Genomic DNA, 17,782 nt, shown 5'->3' with positions numbered 1-17,782 from the left:
TAAATATAAAATACATAAAAATTACACGTAAGTTTTAAATTGTCTTTTTAAAGTTAAGACTGATGAACACTAGCGCTCTCTAAAACGTGGCGGTAGATATCGCACGTTTGGCGAGTCCTTTATATCGTCTCCTCTCACGTGGTGGGACGCATAGGTAAGCAATTGCGCCGAAATGTGCGTTTTGTGCGTATTTTTCGTAACTGCTCGCTCGTGCCCGTTAAAGAAAACGCTTTCTAAGCGTAGCCTGTTGTAACAGCACCGGCAACAACGTTCCTACAGACAGTGTTCGACGCAGCGCAACTGAACCATCTGCGTCGCTGTCGGTCAAGCCGGCTGAAGTAGTGTCAACAACGTCGTGATTCTCTCGCATTTCCTCGATTCCTGTGATTTTCGAAGCGTAAGGACGCCGTTGCCTTTCGCTCGTTCGTCGTCGTAAGTCGTCGTTACGGAGGTTGAATCGGAGATCTCATGATCGCGCGGTTCAAATCTCCGGTTTCGGAAAGCGTGTCAGTAGTGACTGCCGCGCGCGCCGTTTTGCAACGACTGTTGGTTTGACGTGCCTGCGTCATCGTTGTGTGTCTTTGCATCGCAGCAGACTCCAGCATGCCCGAGACGACCGAACCCGCAAAGATGGTCGGCGACGGCTTCAAGATCGTCCAACGCCGCGCCAATCGCAAGCGCAAGATGGCCGTGGACGACGAGGAACCTAAAAAAGGACGGCCCCTCTACCCTCCCGCGAAGCAAGAGAAACTGGTGCGCTGTGCCCAAAAATAACCCTTTTCTGTTGTGCCCCCCACACTCGCACCGGAAACCGTGTGTGCGTGTGTGGGAGATTTGTGGAAGTGGGGACGCTCTGAAATGTTGCCGGATTCGATACGTGCTTTTCGAAGCGTCCTTCATCACCATCCCAGCTAACCGTTTAGCTGTGTTATCATTCGATTGCCGATGGAAGCTGTTGTGTTTTGCTGGTCTTTCCTTCTGGTTTTTGAGTAGTTGGAGCGTAGGATGGGGACAGAAAACTGCTTGAACCGGCAGATTCCAGCGAAACTTATCGCCCGGGCCGCTTCCCTAATGCCTAGAGGAAGCAAAAGTGCTGATGTCAAAAGTATGCATAACCATGACCACGAGAAATGACCATAAATGAATCGCGCTAGCGAGAATCGAAATTGCAGGAAAGTTGCTTTATACCATGCCCCATCGATAAGGGGGCGTGGCCCTAGGTCATTAATCTGGATGGCTTGTTATAATTTAACGAAGGGTGGGGCAACAACATTTAATCTAAACTGTAAGTGCTACGTTTTGAACGCACGTTTCTACTTTGTCTGGCCACACTTGTGTCACAACAATAAACTCGGCTGGAAGATTTGCTTGTGGAATTAAATGCCTTGAAGTGTGTTTCGAATGGGCTAGCCTTTTGCCTGCTCTTGATGTCCATTTTCTAACAGTTTGCTTGAGTAGGCATTACCTCACCAATTTTGTAACCGTCCGTAAATTCTTTTCGTTGTAGTTCGGATAAAAATAGTAAAAAAATATTTGTGTACAGATTGTATTTTGGGCCATGTAATGCTTCAAATTAATTGGTATCTGGTGTCTTTTGTTGTCAGCCAATCTACACCTTATATTTCTGGCAGCTAACTTTAACAAGTTTGCTACACTTTGACAGGTTGAGGTAGCAGCTGTGGTTGCTTTGATGGCTCCTGACGATAAAACATGTGCCATGCTTGAAGTATGTTCTTGTACATAACTAGTCATGATTCGTGCAGGAAGGCAAGACCGAGATCCGGAAGATTCCGGTGCCTGCACACCGGTACAGCCCGCTGAAAGAGAACTGGCTCAAGATCTTCACGCCCGTCGTAGAGCACCTGCACCTCCAGATACGTTTCAACCTGAAGTCCCGCTGCGTTGAAATTCGGGTGAGCTCAGAAGTTTCGCTGTTGTTGCCTTGAGAACTTGATGCACAAAAGCTGCCTTTTACATCACTAGTTTTAGTGAAGGAGTGCACACTCTGTGCATAAATTAACTGATCAGTTTGTTGGCACAAAATTCTCACTAACGTCTAAAATGCCAGCATCTAAAGCCCTCCACTTACTAGGTGTTTTGCACCTTTATCGCCAGTAAACCTTGAATTGAAGCTGCATCAACATCTGAAGATATGGGTGTGGTGTTCTGTATCAGGGGGGGAAAGTCTTTCCATGATAGAAGCATTGGCGGAGTGGGTAACACAAGGAACCACAAAGAAGTTACATGGGGCATGTTTTTGACATACTTCCAGCGTGTCACTGCCTGATGTCAGCACATTGATTTTCAGGCTGCATGATCTTCATAATGAAAATGCTGACCATCAAGTATCCGGTTTATTTGGCAACTAATGTTTAATTTAGCTGGGATTGATCATTTTGTAGTATTATGGTGCAAATCGGATTTGCGAACACTAAGCGATGCTACTTAATGCTGCTAAAATTTATTCGTTTATCAGTTGTGCTGTTTGTCAAACATCGTCTTGTCACACTCTAAAAGCAGTTTAAAACCTTTTGGGGCATATCGTTGTCTCACAACAATAATTGTCATCTGTGCTGCCTGCGCTTCCTTTCACTAACGCCGCACACCCAGAAATTACTGGTCACAAACAGCATGTACGTTACCAGTGTGACATAGCATTCTTGACAGGAAAGTAGCGAGTGCAGAGATTTCAAGTAAGAAAACGCAAGCAAGGCAGATGATGTCTATCGTTGTGGGACAAAGATACACCCCTGGGGGTGTAAACTGTTTATAGAGTGCAAAAAGCGTGAACGTTTGCCAACTAGCCCAAGTTTCCTTGCTACTTTTGTAGTGTAATCGTTGCAGCCATTCAATGCGATCGTGATGCTGGTGGATGCTGAAATCATTTCGGTCGCGTGTCCTTTCTAATATCCATCAAGACTCTCATTGCGAAGCTACTTCGTTGTTTCTCTTCCACTTTTTTTTTTTTTCAGCAAAATGGGAGTGCATGAACTGCAATTAAATCTCTATAGATTTAGTCTTGCCATAATGGTGCCATTAAACTGCTTTGTTTCACATGGTTTATTTGCTATTTCTGCGTTGTAATTGTGGAACATGTGACACAATTACAACGTGCCTCTAAGTGCGCAAATTGGCTTCCTACGGCGAAAAGCATGCCACATCAGTGGATCAGTGGTATTTCTATGTGCCTGTGTGAGTTAGCTATCTTTATGAATTGGGGGGGGGGGCTGTATTGCATGCTCGCTCGAATAGCTACATATCTCTTTAAACCCTCCCCTTACTTAATGGTCCTCCCGGAGCACCTGTAAAGTATTATCAATAAATTGTTTCTTATCTTTGCAGACATGCAAGGAGACTCAGGAGCCCAGTGCACTGCAGAAGGCTGCCGATTTTGTGCGGGCATTCACCATGGGTTTTGAAGTTGACGTGAGTCGCACATCCTTTCTTTTCTTTCTATTTTGCCCATTATGTCACTGTAGATTGGATGTAAGCCACTAAAGTTCTTGCTCAGCAGTTTGTCTTGTGGATCATTGTCATTTAGAAGAGTGAGGGTGTAGGCCATTTAGTGATTCATGATTTGGGAAGTTTACCGCAAAAAACACACGAGACGAAAAAAGAGACAACACGAAGCGGTACTGACAACTGTTGAGAAACGAACGCCGAGCTCATATAAATCGGACACACGGGTGCACCCGAAAATCGGATCTATGCAAGCTTGGCGTTAGTTTCGTTAAGTCAACAGTTGTCAGTACCGCTTCGTGTTGTCGAGTTCTTCGTCCCGTGTCTTTTTTGCGGTAAACTTCCCAAATCATCATTGTCATGTCACAAGGTGTTGATTTTGTAATATATGGGTTCTAACTAAACCACTTTGATTCTAGTCTGAGACTTAGATTGTGACGGCTAACTACTCCAGAGTGTTCACACCCTGCACAGCTCGGCCGTGGCAGTGCAGAGGCACGCAGCGAGCACAGCCGTACAGCAAATGCATTTTACCCCAAGACAGCTTTTTATTTTGCACACCAGTGATCTTGCTAGATACAGGTTGAGGAGGTCTGTACTTGCGGACAGTTATCTGTTACGATGAAGCAAAGGCTGTGGAGGCGAAGCACACACGGAACGGCGCACATGAAAATAGGTCCGCAGTCTTACTCTTGTTTGTTTACTAAGCTGGGGAAGAGGAAATGGGGACATCCGATTTACTACAGCACTTGCATTAAAATAAGACAAAGCACACCACTCAGCGTTAAATTTGAATTTTATTTTTTCACATTGCTCTTCCGCATATTGGAAAGTTTGTGCAAGGCTGTCGTAACTGGCAAGCTACACTGATTCAATATCTGCTTCAAGAAACTGAAACAGCGCTGTCAAATTCTGCTAGACTACTTGGCGTTATAAGATGTGCAAACGATGCTCCGTCCCTGTACTTTTCCCTTCATCTTCATCGTTGTTATAGTCACAAAGAGTTATAGTCGCGGCTGGAAATGTTTGCTGTGTGTCACGGTTAGCAAACACACATTAATGATGGTAAAGAAGAGCTGAGGCGTTTACGTGTGCTTCTCACAACCTCAAAAGACACTTAGTCTGCTCATTTGTTGCAACAGCATCACCATACCCGGCGCAGTGGCTCAGTTAGCTAAGGCGTTGCGCTGCTGAGCATGAGGTCGCGGCGGCCGCATTTCGATGGAGGCAATATGCAAAAGCGCCCGTGTGCTTGCATTGTAGCGCTCATTAGAGAACCCCAGGTGGTCAAAATTAATCCGGAGCCCTCCACTATGGCGTGCCTCATAATCGGAGCTGGTTGTGGCACGTAAAACCCCAGAAAGAAGAAGAAGAAGCGATAGCACCACATGACTGCTACATCTCGCCTTCATCACGCTATAGAAAAGGTACGGGTGAAAAAGCTGTTTGTTTGCTCGTTGATGGGGTACACGGCAACTTTTCGGTTCCCACAAATTAGATTTTGTAAAAAAAAGCCAGACTCCCATGCGAGCAGTTCCATGCACGACTGACCACACGGCAGCGCCATGCAACAAAGAGAGCATTGGTCTAGCTGATCAGTTGCCGTCACTTGCCCCGTTACTCATTTCCGTTTCGCCAGTGAAATACCAGGTGACTGAGGCTGCGCTTCCGGTAAGTCGTCGCACCTCCTGCGTATGTCGAAATAAACGATGTCTTCTCGGCAAGCACAATTTGGCATGCTTGTCACCACCAAAACTGTGCTGTGTGCGCTGGCCTGAAAAAACGAAAGAAGTACCTGTTTGCCATTTTGTGAAATAAATGCGTCGTTGAAACGCTGGTACAAATTGTTTTCACGTAGTGCCATGGGATAAAGCTTCGTGCAGCTTATGGGTCTACTTGGACGTGTCTGTGCAGTGTGGCCTCTGTAGCACAACTGTTGTTTGAAGTAGCTTTGTCGTACAGGTTTCTTGTTGGGCGAATTGGTTCATGACTATGGGTGGAGCTGCCACCAAGCTGGGTGGGAAACCACCAGAGAATATAGGCAGAAGTGCACGGGGGAGACAGTTGCGGACACATCAAGAAGGAAACAGTTTGGCCTCCATTGAAGGTGCGTTCACACGAAGGACAAGAACAGTAATTTTCGTAGCGGACAGTCATGTGACACCTGCGTCATCACAATCTTGCTGCCCTTGTCAAGCTTGGCTTTATCCACTCGCAGGCCGGATAGAAAATGCATGGCGATATTATCAATCCGTTGGTGGTAAACACATGTGCAATAGTCGCAAGGCGTGGCTTATATGAACTTTCCCCCATGGGCAAGGTGCACAGAAGAATGCTCTCGCGCGACTCCAGTGCTTTGGCAATGTGCGTAAGCGTTGATGTCGAGAGTAAGCATGAAAGGAGGAAAAACTGAGGAGGGGCCCTGGCGTCACTCTTTGTGAAGCTAAGTGACGTCGGAAGTTGGTGTTACTCCGCCATCATGTCTGGGCCAAATTCTGCTCTCTTGTTTACATTTCTCGCCTTCGGCACGAAGTCACGCCAGGCTGCACGCACGTTTGTGCGCCGTTGTGATCCGACCAGGGATTCCAATCACGGTGTATTCCATCGCAATATTACCTGTGGCAAGTTCATCTGCAGTTTATGACAACAAACATGTATGCTGGTCGTGGCTTTATAGGAATCGTTTTTGCTTTATTGAACACGTTTCGGGCAGCCAGTCACTGCGGAGATGTGACGAGCCACAGCGCGCCGGCGAACAGTCGGGCAGGGGAGAACGTTGTTACATGTTTAAATACACCGACTGCGGCCTGAGGTATGTTGTTCTTACTGTAAGTGACGCTTCACGAAAACCAAGCTCTGCAGTGCGGAACAGTAAGCACGTATGCGTGCGGCTAGTGAGTTGATCGGGCCTATGTGCGACTATCAGCCATTAGATGTGCGTGCAGGCGTATGTTCATCTGTCGAGCCTTGTTCACTCTTGCACTGCATCTGCCAACCTTGACTTCCCTGTGCTCCTCGAGCACACAGATGATCACTGCAGTAAGGGGGGTTCGTCCCTTTGTTACTCACAGCAGCCGCTTCTTTCCCATCCTCCATATGGCTGTTTTACTTGCCACAAATGCATTGTCCGCTGTCAAAAGCAGGAACTCTGCACAGCTGTCACTAACGTGCAAGGAGTTTATCGTACATATTCTGAAGCACAGTGGTTTCAGTCTGTGATGACACGTTAGCATGAATCCACCGAAGACGGGAAATATATTCCCAGCTTGTCCTTCGTTCGTGGCCTGGCACGTGGTGTGCGGCATAGCATGCACACTCGTTTCATGCTTTCGACTTGACTCCCAGTCCCACCTGGCCCCAACAACAGCTGGGAGAGCACAGTCTATATAACACAGCCGAACAAAACAGGCAGACTAACGCAATCCTGCAGACACGCCCCCTCTGCCACGGTACGAAACCTACGAAGCAACACGTGTGAGCGCACACAACCATAATAAAGCTGCCATTGTGACCCAAGAACATGGTCGCTACAGCGAAAAAATACTCGAGTTCCTGCACACTTTTCACCTAGCGCGTGGAGGGTGTAGGGCCTCTCCTCAGTTTTTTCCTTCCTCCATGAGAGTAAGCATGTGGATTCTGTGCTCCAGCTGTGTGAATGGAATCTTGTCCGGTGGCACCTGCGTAACGTGATCGCAGGAGTGTTTGGCCTGCGGAGCGGTCTGGGCTTTGCCCCCCGCTTGTGGATCCGGCTTGAGACGCAGCCATTGACAGACCAGAAGTTCTTATGCACAAACCGGAGCACGTCACGTTGGCCACACGTGTTATGCCACTCTCCTATGTTGCTTCATGATAGACAAATGGGGTGAACTGGTTCTTGATATCGTAGTGCTGCCAGGTCTCCTAAAAGGAAGCTTCACCTCGGAAGCCTCAGTTTAAATACATGGGAATGAACAAGTCATTTTGCTTGTCATTCACTGAAATGAATTTGAAGTTTGTTTTGTTTAAAAGAAAGTTAAAAATGTAGTGACTGCAGGAAGATTCTTTCATTAGGCCATGAATTTTTCTTAACAAAAACTTGTAAAAGTTGTAAAATTGAAAAAAAAAAGGAAGTACCAAGTTGTTAGCTCTGTAACTCCCTAATAAATAACAATATCACAGTTTTGTAAACTGCACTTATTATCTAAAGAGGGCAATATTGATGTATTGTACGCCACTCTGAAATATGTACCACTAATTTGCGAGTAGGGCTTTTTTTTTTTTTTTTTTGCAAGAAAACTTGGTTTTACTATGCCACACAAGCTGTAAGCTTTTACCAGATTTGTCCGCCTTTAGGTGTTCTAACCGAAGCAGTTTACAGAACTGTGATATCTGTTTTTGGTGCAACGTTACAAATTTGTAAACCACGTGCCTAATTTTTTTTTTTTTTTTACATACCAATTGAGCTCTGATCTAAAGTTGCCTCTTAACCCGGTCACACGGAAGATGGAAATTTCCTCAGTGGGCAGCAGGAATTGATGTAGAAAGCTAAAAGACGAGTTGTGTGCCCCACAGTTTCTTTTTTCGTGTGCCTTTCTTTTTTTTTTTTTTTTTACATGTGCATTCATTGATCCTTTTCTTGCGTACGCTTGACGACCCAACTCACAGCGCTATTTCTGGTTTCGCTCTCCCTGGCAGGATGCCCTGGCTCTGGTTCGCCTGGATGAGCTCTTTCTCGAGTCTTTTGACATCCAAGATGGTGAGTCTATTTTGCATGCTTGCGTTTTTCTCGGAATTAGAGTCTAGTCTTAAAGGGACCCTGAAACAATTTTGACGATTTCGTACAAAGTTACTGAGTCGTTAGGGTAAGTCTCTGATCGTTAATTGACGCATAGTAAGCGCTACAGGTAGAGCAGTGTAATTTATTATAAGGTTCTAAAAATATACGTCACTACCAATTGCAGCACGCCGCTCTCGTGAGTTTTCAGCCGCTGCACACCAAGTGATGCGTGGTGGCCATATGACGTCGGTAGGGAGAGCTATGCGATCGGCAGCTCAGGGCACGTCATTGATAATTTATGGTGAACAAATGCTGTTTGTAATAGTTGGAATGTTGGTTAATTTGTTTCCTATAAAAAAAAGGAACAGGAAGAGAATGTGTAAGGACAATTTATCACTACACTCAAGCACTTCCGGCAAGTGTCGTCTGCTTGCATTACAATGTTCTCTATGTTGATGCGAACTGCGTGGTCAGGGTTGATCTCGAGCTTTATTTTTGCGAGCACCATGGATCGCCCTATTTAGGTTGTGGGCTGCAAATCTAGCGATCGGCGGCATGTCAAGCCGCGACACGGTGTCCCTCTGCAAGGCAATATGCGAACGGAGTGGTTGCCGCGCATCGGGCTGTCTGTATCCGATCAGCACCAGCATCTACGCGTTTGTGGCCGTCACTTCACGCCGAAGGATTACTACCACAATAAGAGTTTAGCGTATCCGGTATCCGGGTAAATGCAAGCACAAGTGGACTGGGCATTTTACGGGCTGAGTGGAGGCTGAAACGTGAATGGCGTGCACGGTGCAGACGCCTGGTGGCACAAAGCTATACCAAACACACAGCTAATATAGCAGTAACCAAGTGCATTCTACTTTGCTGCTGGTGTAAATTTTCGGCAGGAGCGTAATCTTGAGCGTGTTATATTAGCTCTGTGTTTGGCTGGTTAAGCTCAGTGCTACCAGGTGGCTTGGGTGATCGGGCCACTCATGTACATCTATGCTAAAGCTCTTTCATCGCAGTGGTAGTAGTATGGAAGTGCTTTAGTTTAGGCCTTTGCCCATCCATCAAAATACCCAGCTTGCCTGTGGTTACCGCAATAGAGAACATGCTCTGTGCTGCGACCGAATGCTCACAACGCACGCTGCTTGGATAGCTCTCGCTGGGGATCGACGGCCAGGTGGCTAGTGGAGAGGTTGGAGAGGCTTCACGAGCTGGCTCCAAGACAACCTGAAGTAGGCGACACAACGTCGCATCAGGACACGGTGCCAGTGAAGGCGGAGCTTAGCCCCAATCACTCGGCAAACGAGTTGAGGAGAAAAAGCAGGGCTAGAGAGGAGGGTAACTTGTAATCGTCCGTAGACCTCTTAACATTAGAGGCCTCACTTAAATTGTGGCGCGAATGTTTTACTGTAGCCGTACCCTACGCGTCTACAAAATTTGTCCGAACCGTTTCGAGACCTTTTAAAACGTCACTGTTGTAGTGTGCGTTCACAGGTAGCAGTCTTTCAGTGTTATAGAAGAGTTCATCATCAATTGGATTAACCCAACTCAGGGTTACTGCTTGCTGGGCTAGTTCGTTCATATTGTACAGTTGAACCTCGATATAACGAGGTAAATCTAAAATGTTTCTCGTCGATATCATTGTATAACAAACGTACCGTATTTACCTGAATCTAACACGCACCTTTCTGAGAGAATGGGTGTGTAAATTAAATTGCCTGCGCATTAGAATCGGATACGAAATCAAAACTGGGTTACTGGCATAGGCAACAGCTGGCGACAGAGCACGATTTTGTGCCAGTTGCTGTCGGTTCATTTTGTGCTCAGCTAAGATCCTGAGCGTTATTTTCAGCCAAGAACTTTCGGAGATACTATCACTTTCATGAGATTTTGCGCGACTCAGCACCGGGTGTGTCAGCATGAGCTCGCTATCTGCGCACACTGCTAGGAGCGCTGTTGGACTCATTCTTAGACAAGTCCAATGCGGAGTCTCGCGAAAGTGATGGTAGTACTATCTCTAAATGTGATCGCTTGACAATATCGCCCCTGTGTGCTTGGTATCTGTGGACAATGGAGTGCAAAGGTGATGACGGCATGCCGCTTTCATTTTGCGAGCTCATTGATAAGATAAAAAGTTCCCCCTCTGTGAAAGTAAATTATGCACGTCTCGTTACTTCTGATCGCGAACGTGGGGAGCTTCCTATATTCTTCTTTTACAAATCGGCGGCAGGTTACTCTCAGGTGCACGTTTATTTTCTTGCTTAAAAGCTCGCAAAAATTGGGTGTGCATTAGATTTGGGGCTGCATTAGAGTCGGGTAAATACGGCATGCTTATAACTGGGCTTGTGCGAAGCAAAAGCCGGAGCGAATAGCTTAAATGGTTGTGGGATTTGCATAAAGCCTTGACCCAAGTGCCACATGATAACTAATCCTGGAAATAAAATTGTTTTTTATTTGCAAGGAATGAAACAGTTCACTCCCTAGAGTCAATGTAGTTTCAGTGTACTGTTATTCAGGTATTTTCATGATTGATTTATAATGCCAGTAGCACAGAAAATTCATTTACATGCTTTTGCTCAGTTTCGTCCTTCAGTACACTAGAAATTTCGCAATGGTCGGTGCCGCGGGAGTGTTTCACACTTGCCTAGTCGTAATACAGACGATGGCACGAAGTGTGATGTTGACAAAGGGGCTTTGATGTCATTGCAGTTACTGCAGCATGGCATTAAGCTGGTCATTGTTGGGTTCATGCAATGGCATGCCTTGTCGGTGTGCAAGTTGAGCCAAAGGATGTTTCGTACCCTAGCATTTTCCTCAAGGGCCTGATCGCATTTGATGGGTGCAAGTGTCCAGGGCACCGAGTCCAAAGCGCCTTTCTCTCTCTTATTTTTTTTTTTTTTTCACTGCCCATTAAGCTTAGAAAGGCATGCAACACGGTATTGGTCTTTGCGAGTTGGCCATGAGCGCTTTTTGTTGCCTCTGCGTTCAGTGACAATAGGGAACTTGTGTTAATACTAGCTTGGTGTTAAGAAAAAAACTTTGAGCAGGTTCCGGCTGTCACCAGATGACTTGCGCTTTGTTTGCAGAACACTTGCTTTTTTCTGCATTGATGAACTTTGTGTTAGTGGATGGTTAACAAGCAACCGTGTTTTTATTCCTATTTTTGTGCTTTGCAGTGAAACCTCTCAAGGGGGACCACTTAGCCAGGTGCATCGGGCGACTGGCAGGAAAGGGTGGCCGGACCAAGTTCACCATTGAGAATGTCACCAAGACCCGTATCGTCCTCGCCGACAGGTTAGCCTCGTTTGGCATACTTTCCCACAGTGCACTACGTGTGCGTGACGAACATGCTTCTGCAAGCTAGCATTTTCCCCAACCGCTGCAGCTGTTCAGTGGCTTCAGTGTTCTGTTGCTGAGCAATAGGTCCGGGTTCAATTCCCGGCTGTGGGGTCCGCATTCTGATGGAGGCAGAATGTAGCAACTCCCGTGCACCAACCACTGGATGTAACCTTAACCTCTTTTAGCCTGGTGTGATGATTTTATGACATATTGAATCTGAGCTGCTAAATCTTCCAACGGGACACTTATGCGAAAGAAAATCCAGATTTTGGTGCTTGGTATACTTAACCAGCAAAAGTATGTTGATGTGTTGCCGTGTTTTGACCCAGAAAAACATTGCTCTGCACATGGGGATTTCAACGGTGGTGAACGCTCCGGGAAACTCATGTGAATACATTCATTCAAGCGCACAAATAGAAGTCATTATCTCTGGAATACGCTTCTACAGGCTGCGATAAGGTGTAAAATGGTTCACCTGCCGAGCGAGATTGTACAGTTTGCGAACATTTGAATACTAAAGGCATTCTTTTTTTGCTAGACATTTTCAGTTTTTCTTGAAGCCCGCATTTCACTCGCGGATGGTAAACGATATAACACTAATTTTGGATGTCCTAAAGCATAGAAGTGTTTCTAACAGCAACTCGAAATGTTTTCCTTCAAGTGAAAAAAGTTTGTGATAAAAGGTTAAAAATCTCCAGGTGGTCAATATTAATGTGCAACCCTCTACTGCACCGTCCTGCATAGCCTATGTGTTGCTTTAGGATGTTAATCACTATCGGCCAAACATTTTTTTCCACGCTTGGGACAACCTCAAAAGAATGTCCATTAGATATTGTACAACAGGCAATAACAGCTGGCATCTGTTTTATGTTTTCCTAGTTACATTTGTTGAAAAGCATTTGGTCATTGTTCTTTCTTTTCATGGAGGCCAGAAGATGTCCAGTTTCCAACTACCTTCCGATTGTTGGCTCTTAAATCAGTCCCATTAGACTTGTTGCTACAGTAAAACCTCGTTAATTCGGATTTCACGGAACCGAAAGAAATGTCCGAATTAATGAATGTCGAATTATCGAGGGTATCCAGAAAACCATAAGCAAATGCTTACTACGTCAGCACGCTGTTATTAAGTGAATGAATGAGCAAATTCTGTTGCTATTTTGCACAAGAGCAGTGTAGAATCTTCAATTCTCGTCATCTCATGCCTTGATCGCAGCTGCGATCGTGGTCTCATGACTTCCTTCACAGCGCGACTTATGCACACGCCTTCGTTGGCGACACCACACTACCACATGCACTACCACACGCCCATCCCGATTATTTTTTCACCAGTGAGCTGTTCACCAACAGATTGTCCGTCCATCACGATGTAGCCAGTGCTCTTCAACCTTGACACCTTTGCACCAAGTCAAAACAAAAGTGCCGTTCACTGCCACAACTGCGGGCAAAACCACGATCACTATCTACGCAATCATAGATGGCGACTATGCAGTTTTTTAAGCACGCGGCCGCTGCGTGCGCCGAGTCAAAACGAAACTACTGTTTGCCGCAACCACGGCCGCTATGAACGCGATAATGGATGGCGATTACGCAATTATGAAAGCACGCGGCCATTGTGGTGTGAAGCGCGGCGGTAAACACAAGAATGAAAGCTTCAAAGGCCCCTGCAATGCTCTTGCAGGAACGCTTCTATGTTCACTTCCTATGTACCTCTCGTACTTCTAGTTGACAAAAGCAGTCATCTGGTTCCAAAGCATCCATGCATTGTGGGGAAGCCATTGCATAGTGTTCTACAAACAATGCCCTTACTGTTTGAACCTGTGCAGTGTGGATAAAACTTGAAGAAACACCTAGTTATTATACAAGCACTGATTAATAAGCTGATATTATGTTCATGATAATCACGATCATGATATTCTAGTTGACATTTAAGAGGAAAAAATGGAGCTGGTCAGGCCATGTAATGTGTAGGATGGATGCATAGAAAGCTAGGTGGGGTGATGAAGTTAAGAAATTTGCAGGCGCAAGTTGGAATCAGCTAGCGCAAGGCAGGGGTAATTGGACATCGCAGAGAGAAGCCTTCGTACTGCAGTGGACATAAATATAGGCTGATGGTGACGCTGATTATGTTCAAGGACTATGCATGTTTGTCTTTAGTATGTGCTCACCTTATGCACAATATTTGAATTTTCTTATCCTGGAAACACATGAAGTAGTACATTGGAACTTTAAAACATGCAAAATATACTATCGCTCCGCAGCCCGCTCAACTGCTATGCAGCCGTGTATGCAATGAAATTTTAATAAAACAACAGAAAAAAGCTATCCGGCGTGTGCTACATGCGGCTTTTTAGCGCCTGACGTGACAGCCTTTACGATAGCCTCTCTCAGTTCTAATGTGATGGTCTTTCGCTTCTACTTTCCACTTGGCTCGCTCGTATGGTCTTGAAACCAGTGAAACAGTGACGTGATCGAAGGGAACAGCTATTATGCTGCGATGCGAACGAATCCTGTCGTGATCAAGCAGCACGTGGCACACAACACTGTGCGCTGACAATGCAGCTGAGGCAGTATTGTTGGGTGACCTCAATGACTTTCGGAGATAGCTTCACTTTAGTGAGATTTTGTAAACCCGTTGAAGTATATGGCGGACAGAGCTTGGCACAGAGCCAAAAGCACTGTTGACCATATACACAGGCACGTTCGGCCCATAAAAGCAAAACTACCCGATTCGTGGCTCTTTCGTTGTCCCGTGGCCCCGTCGTGTGAGTGCGCCAGCTTGCCTTGGCCGGCTTGTGGCCTTCGAGATCGCACTGACACAACCTCGGAGGTCGTCACGTCACGTCTAGCTGCGCCAGCCAGCGTGACGCAGTGCACCGAAGTGAAAGAGAGAAGTGGAGGCAGTGGTATTTAGCACACCGCGTGCAAGTGTCATCACCGATATGCAGCGCGGCACAGCTATCTCAGAGGGCGCACCTGCGCGCCTTGCTTTTTCAGCTATGCACTGCAGTAAGGGAGAAGTACGATAAGAGAGGAGTGCTGCTCGTGCGCAGCGGTGAGAAAGACCAGTGTTGCTCGACTGCGTATTCGACACTGGAGTGCTGAACTCGGCGGAAAGCTAGACGCTTAGTGCGCAATGGTTGATATTTTCGGTTTCTAAGGTTAATCTAGTTCGTTGTATCCATTGTCAGAACAGTCTTACTTTGGTAAAAGAAGCTTTAACATACATAGGCCTCTATGGGGATTTCAAAGGGAGGGAATTGCGTTTACTTAGTTATTTCGTTATATCCTGTTTCTTTGTAATGTGGTTCAAGTGTAATAGGTGAATTGTCGTTTAATGTCATGTTTCATCAAAACTTTGTGTCCCCATTTATGCGTGCATTAAAGCTCTGCTATGCTCCCTGCATGTCAGCATGTTGCCTCATGTAGTTGCTCATTTCATGCAGCAAAATACACATCCTTGGCTCTTACCAGAACATCAGGGCGGCGCGGACTGCTATCTGCAATTTAGTCCTTGGTAAGTGAAAATATTTGCTGATTTTATAAGAAGTTCGTGAGGATTAGCACAGAATTGCATGTCTTCAACGTGTATGTCCTATAGCATTTTTAATAGTCATACCTCGTCATAATAAAGCAGCATCCGACACAAAAATACCTTCATGATATCCATTATTCATTACAAGCATGAAAACTGATATTGGTTAAAGAATGCACAATCACGTCTCTGCAATAGACATGCAAGTGTAATTGATGGCTCTTGGTGGCTTGCTGTGCCGATGTAGCATTGTAACAACAAATTACATAAACACACTTTGCGCTGTCGCTAATCGGTGCGATGTGTGATTGGAACTTTGGCTTGCTGACTGCGGTCCAGCATTTACATATACCACATCTGAAGTACAGTGCCACATTAAACATAATGTAAGGGGAGAGATAAGATTGGGCACAATATTTGGTGCAAGGTTCCAAATTTAACACTAGCGTTTTTGAGCTCATGTGTGTGTGTGAAAACTTTATTTAAAGAGGTCCGGAGGCTCGACTTAAGCCGAGCTCGTCATCTAACAAATAATGGTTGCATGGATATGCCTCCAAATGAATGGTATTAGTGAATTTTTTCTGTGCATATAAATGTACAAGTATTTCTGGGTACCTTTCTACTATAGTCAACTGTACGAAAAATGAAATTTGTCAAATGGTCTAGCTGATGAAATTAACATGTTCCGCTTTTTTTTTCCCCACAGGCAAACCACCATCGAAGGTCTATGGAACGATGCGGCAATTGGCAAGCCGTATAGGAGAAAGGTTCTAATTTATTTGTGTGAATTTAGTTGTGGAACAAACTAAAAACTAGGTACCTAAAAGAAGCTAGTCCCAAGATCTGCTACCACCGCACCGGCAGCAAGTGGAATGGCTCTTCCCCGTTTCAGCAAAAGAAACGGCAGCTGCTGGGAGAGGAGGCACTTGAGATTAAAATGTGTGGAAGTTGGTTTCACATTTGTGCTACATTCTTTCTTTTTGCGCATCTGATGATATCGCATGCATGTCTTTTGATGCATATCAATGTCCAGCACGTCTTTAAGGGCCTTCCCTTCTGTCAATGGTTGATCGCTCCATATGGGACACACAAAAATCTTAATTTAGGGATGTTCTGGAACATTCCGATAACGCCAAAGTCGGCCTGTGCCATTAGCAGTGCTTGCAAGATAGTGCGCCCACCATCTTTTGAATCTGTCCGCATCATCGATGATTCATCCCGTCTTCCCCATCTCCTCTTCCTGTGCAGAGTAGCAGGCTATAGCACACTAGCTCAGGCCGACCTCTCTGCCTTTCCTTCTTTAACTTTTAAAAATTGGGGATCTTTTGATAGTTTTTTTACTCTTTCAAAAGGAAAGCCGAGGATCTGTTATGCTTTGCCACGTGCTGCATTATGTTACTGCTGGACACGGGTTCATTCGTTGGATTCCCGAGAAAGGCAGTAGAATTGTTCCGACGGTGATGGCATTCAAAAAGCGCTTGGGATCCCACTGCAGGTTTGGAGTACCATGGCTATCAAAATTTATTTGAAGCCGTCTGTGCATTTCTTACAGACCAGCTGCATCTTCGGTCTGTGTGTGTGCTGGATGAACGGCCAAGTTGCATGCAGGCTAGCGTTGTTGGTAGTTTTTCGACTTGAAGATGAATGGATGCAAAATTGTGAGATGGTATGTGACAACATCCTGCGTATGTGATCACTAAAAATATTATTGAGCTAACGGCTGCTTGCATTGTACACTCGTTGGACACGCTTGCTTAGAGCGCTCGAACGCCATGACCTTATCCGCGCGCGTGCATTCCCTTGATAACGGCTGGTTCGACATTGCCTACCTCTGAGCGTGCGCCGCCACGTTGATGGAACTCCCTTAATATTTCTCGGCTTGCCGGTTACCGTGGCTTGAACAGCTCTATGGCCGCGAAGCAAAAGCAGACGTAACACGTAACAAAACTTTAAGGGGAGCGCGCTTTAGGCGTGTGATCTTTGTACTAATTCCACGACTGCTAGTTTCCACGTCCGAGCATCCCGTTCATGTCATGCATGACGCGCCCATCTGCTCGAGACTAGACTCCTCCATGAAGGCGAGAAAACGCGCTACGAGGGCTATGGCAAAGGAAAAAGCTCGTACGATTTCACAAGGGTAGGGCGTCCTCCATGTGCAAAGGTTTGTCCGGAAGGGCATCTTATGCGGAGGCATGCTACCCGCCCGTATTTGGCCCGCACGTCGCGTTTTACGAGTTATTTGCTTAACAGCGCAAATGTTATGTTACTTGCCATATTTTCGGAGAGCGAATGTAAAAACGCCATCGTTACAGTGCCTAGAATACTTGCCGTGGTGTACGTATTCGGCGATGGAAAAGCGCGCCTCGGGAGACGATTGGGATGGTGGCGCCGCCTGTCGGGAGAAAGTGGAATGAGTGAAAGGGCGGGATGTTGTGGTTCTTTCCGGGACGGCGAGCCGCTCGGGCGCATTGACCTATTACTAGAAGGGACTATATTGTAGCCTTCTCTTTTCTTTCCTAGTACGCCAAAGAGTAAGTTTTAATGGATATATGACATCCGATAAGCGTTAAAGACAGAACGCACGATAAGCGCCCTCTTGCTGTATTAGCCACTGCCGCGCATCTGCTTTCCTCGTGGGCTACTTCCGAAAATTCTGCTCCGGCGTGACACGGACAATTCGTTGACAGGGCTAGAAGTTTGGA

The 17,782-nt window shown here is 46.0% G+C and overlaps 1 protein-coding gene across 1 annotated transcript; it reads left to right on the top strand.

Annotated features, from left to right (window-relative positions):
* Positions 1-103: 103 nt before the first annotated feature.
* LOC119457863 (RNA-binding protein pno1) lies at positions 104-16,039 on the top strand. The gene is made up of 8 exons (XM_037719619.2): positions 104-154; positions 593-753; positions 1,764-1,913; positions 3,343-3,426; positions 8,134-8,194; positions 11,386-11,503; positions 14,992-15,062; positions 15,787-16,039. Exons 2-8 carry the CDS (start codon positions 604-606, stop codon positions 15,852-15,854), a joined length of 702 nt encoding a protein of 233 aa, XP_037575547.1. The 5' UTR covers positions 104-154; positions 593-603; the 3' UTR covers positions 15,855-16,039.
* Positions 16,040-17,782: the final 1,743 nt, after the last annotated feature.

Source organism: Dermacentor silvarum, chromosome 7 (genome assembly GCF_013339745.2).
Source record: "Dermacentor silvarum isolate Dsil-2018 chromosome 7, BIME_Dsil_1.4, whole genome shotgun sequence".
NCBI classification, from domain to species: Eukaryota; Metazoa; Arthropoda; class Arachnida; order Ixodida; family Ixodidae; genus Dermacentor; species Dermacentor silvarum.
The sequence above is the reverse complement of the archived record's forward strand: the minus strand, read 5'-3'. Positions and strand labels throughout refer to the sequence as shown.

Excerpts from the sequence above, each read along its gene's own strand:
- LOC119457863 (XM_037719619.2), top strand. The coding sequence starts at position 604 with ATGCCCGAGACGACCGAACCCGCAAAGATGGTCGGCGACGGCTTCAAG. Across the intron at positions 1,914-3,342 it reads CCCGCTGCGTTGAAATTCGG|ACATGCAAGGAGACTCAGGA; the intron begins GTGAGCTCAGAA and ends TTATCTTTGCAG. Across the intron at positions 3,427-8,133 it reads CCATGGGTTTTGAAGTTGAC|GATGCCCTGGCTCTGGTTCG; the intron begins GTGAGTCGCACA and ends TCTCCCTGGCAG.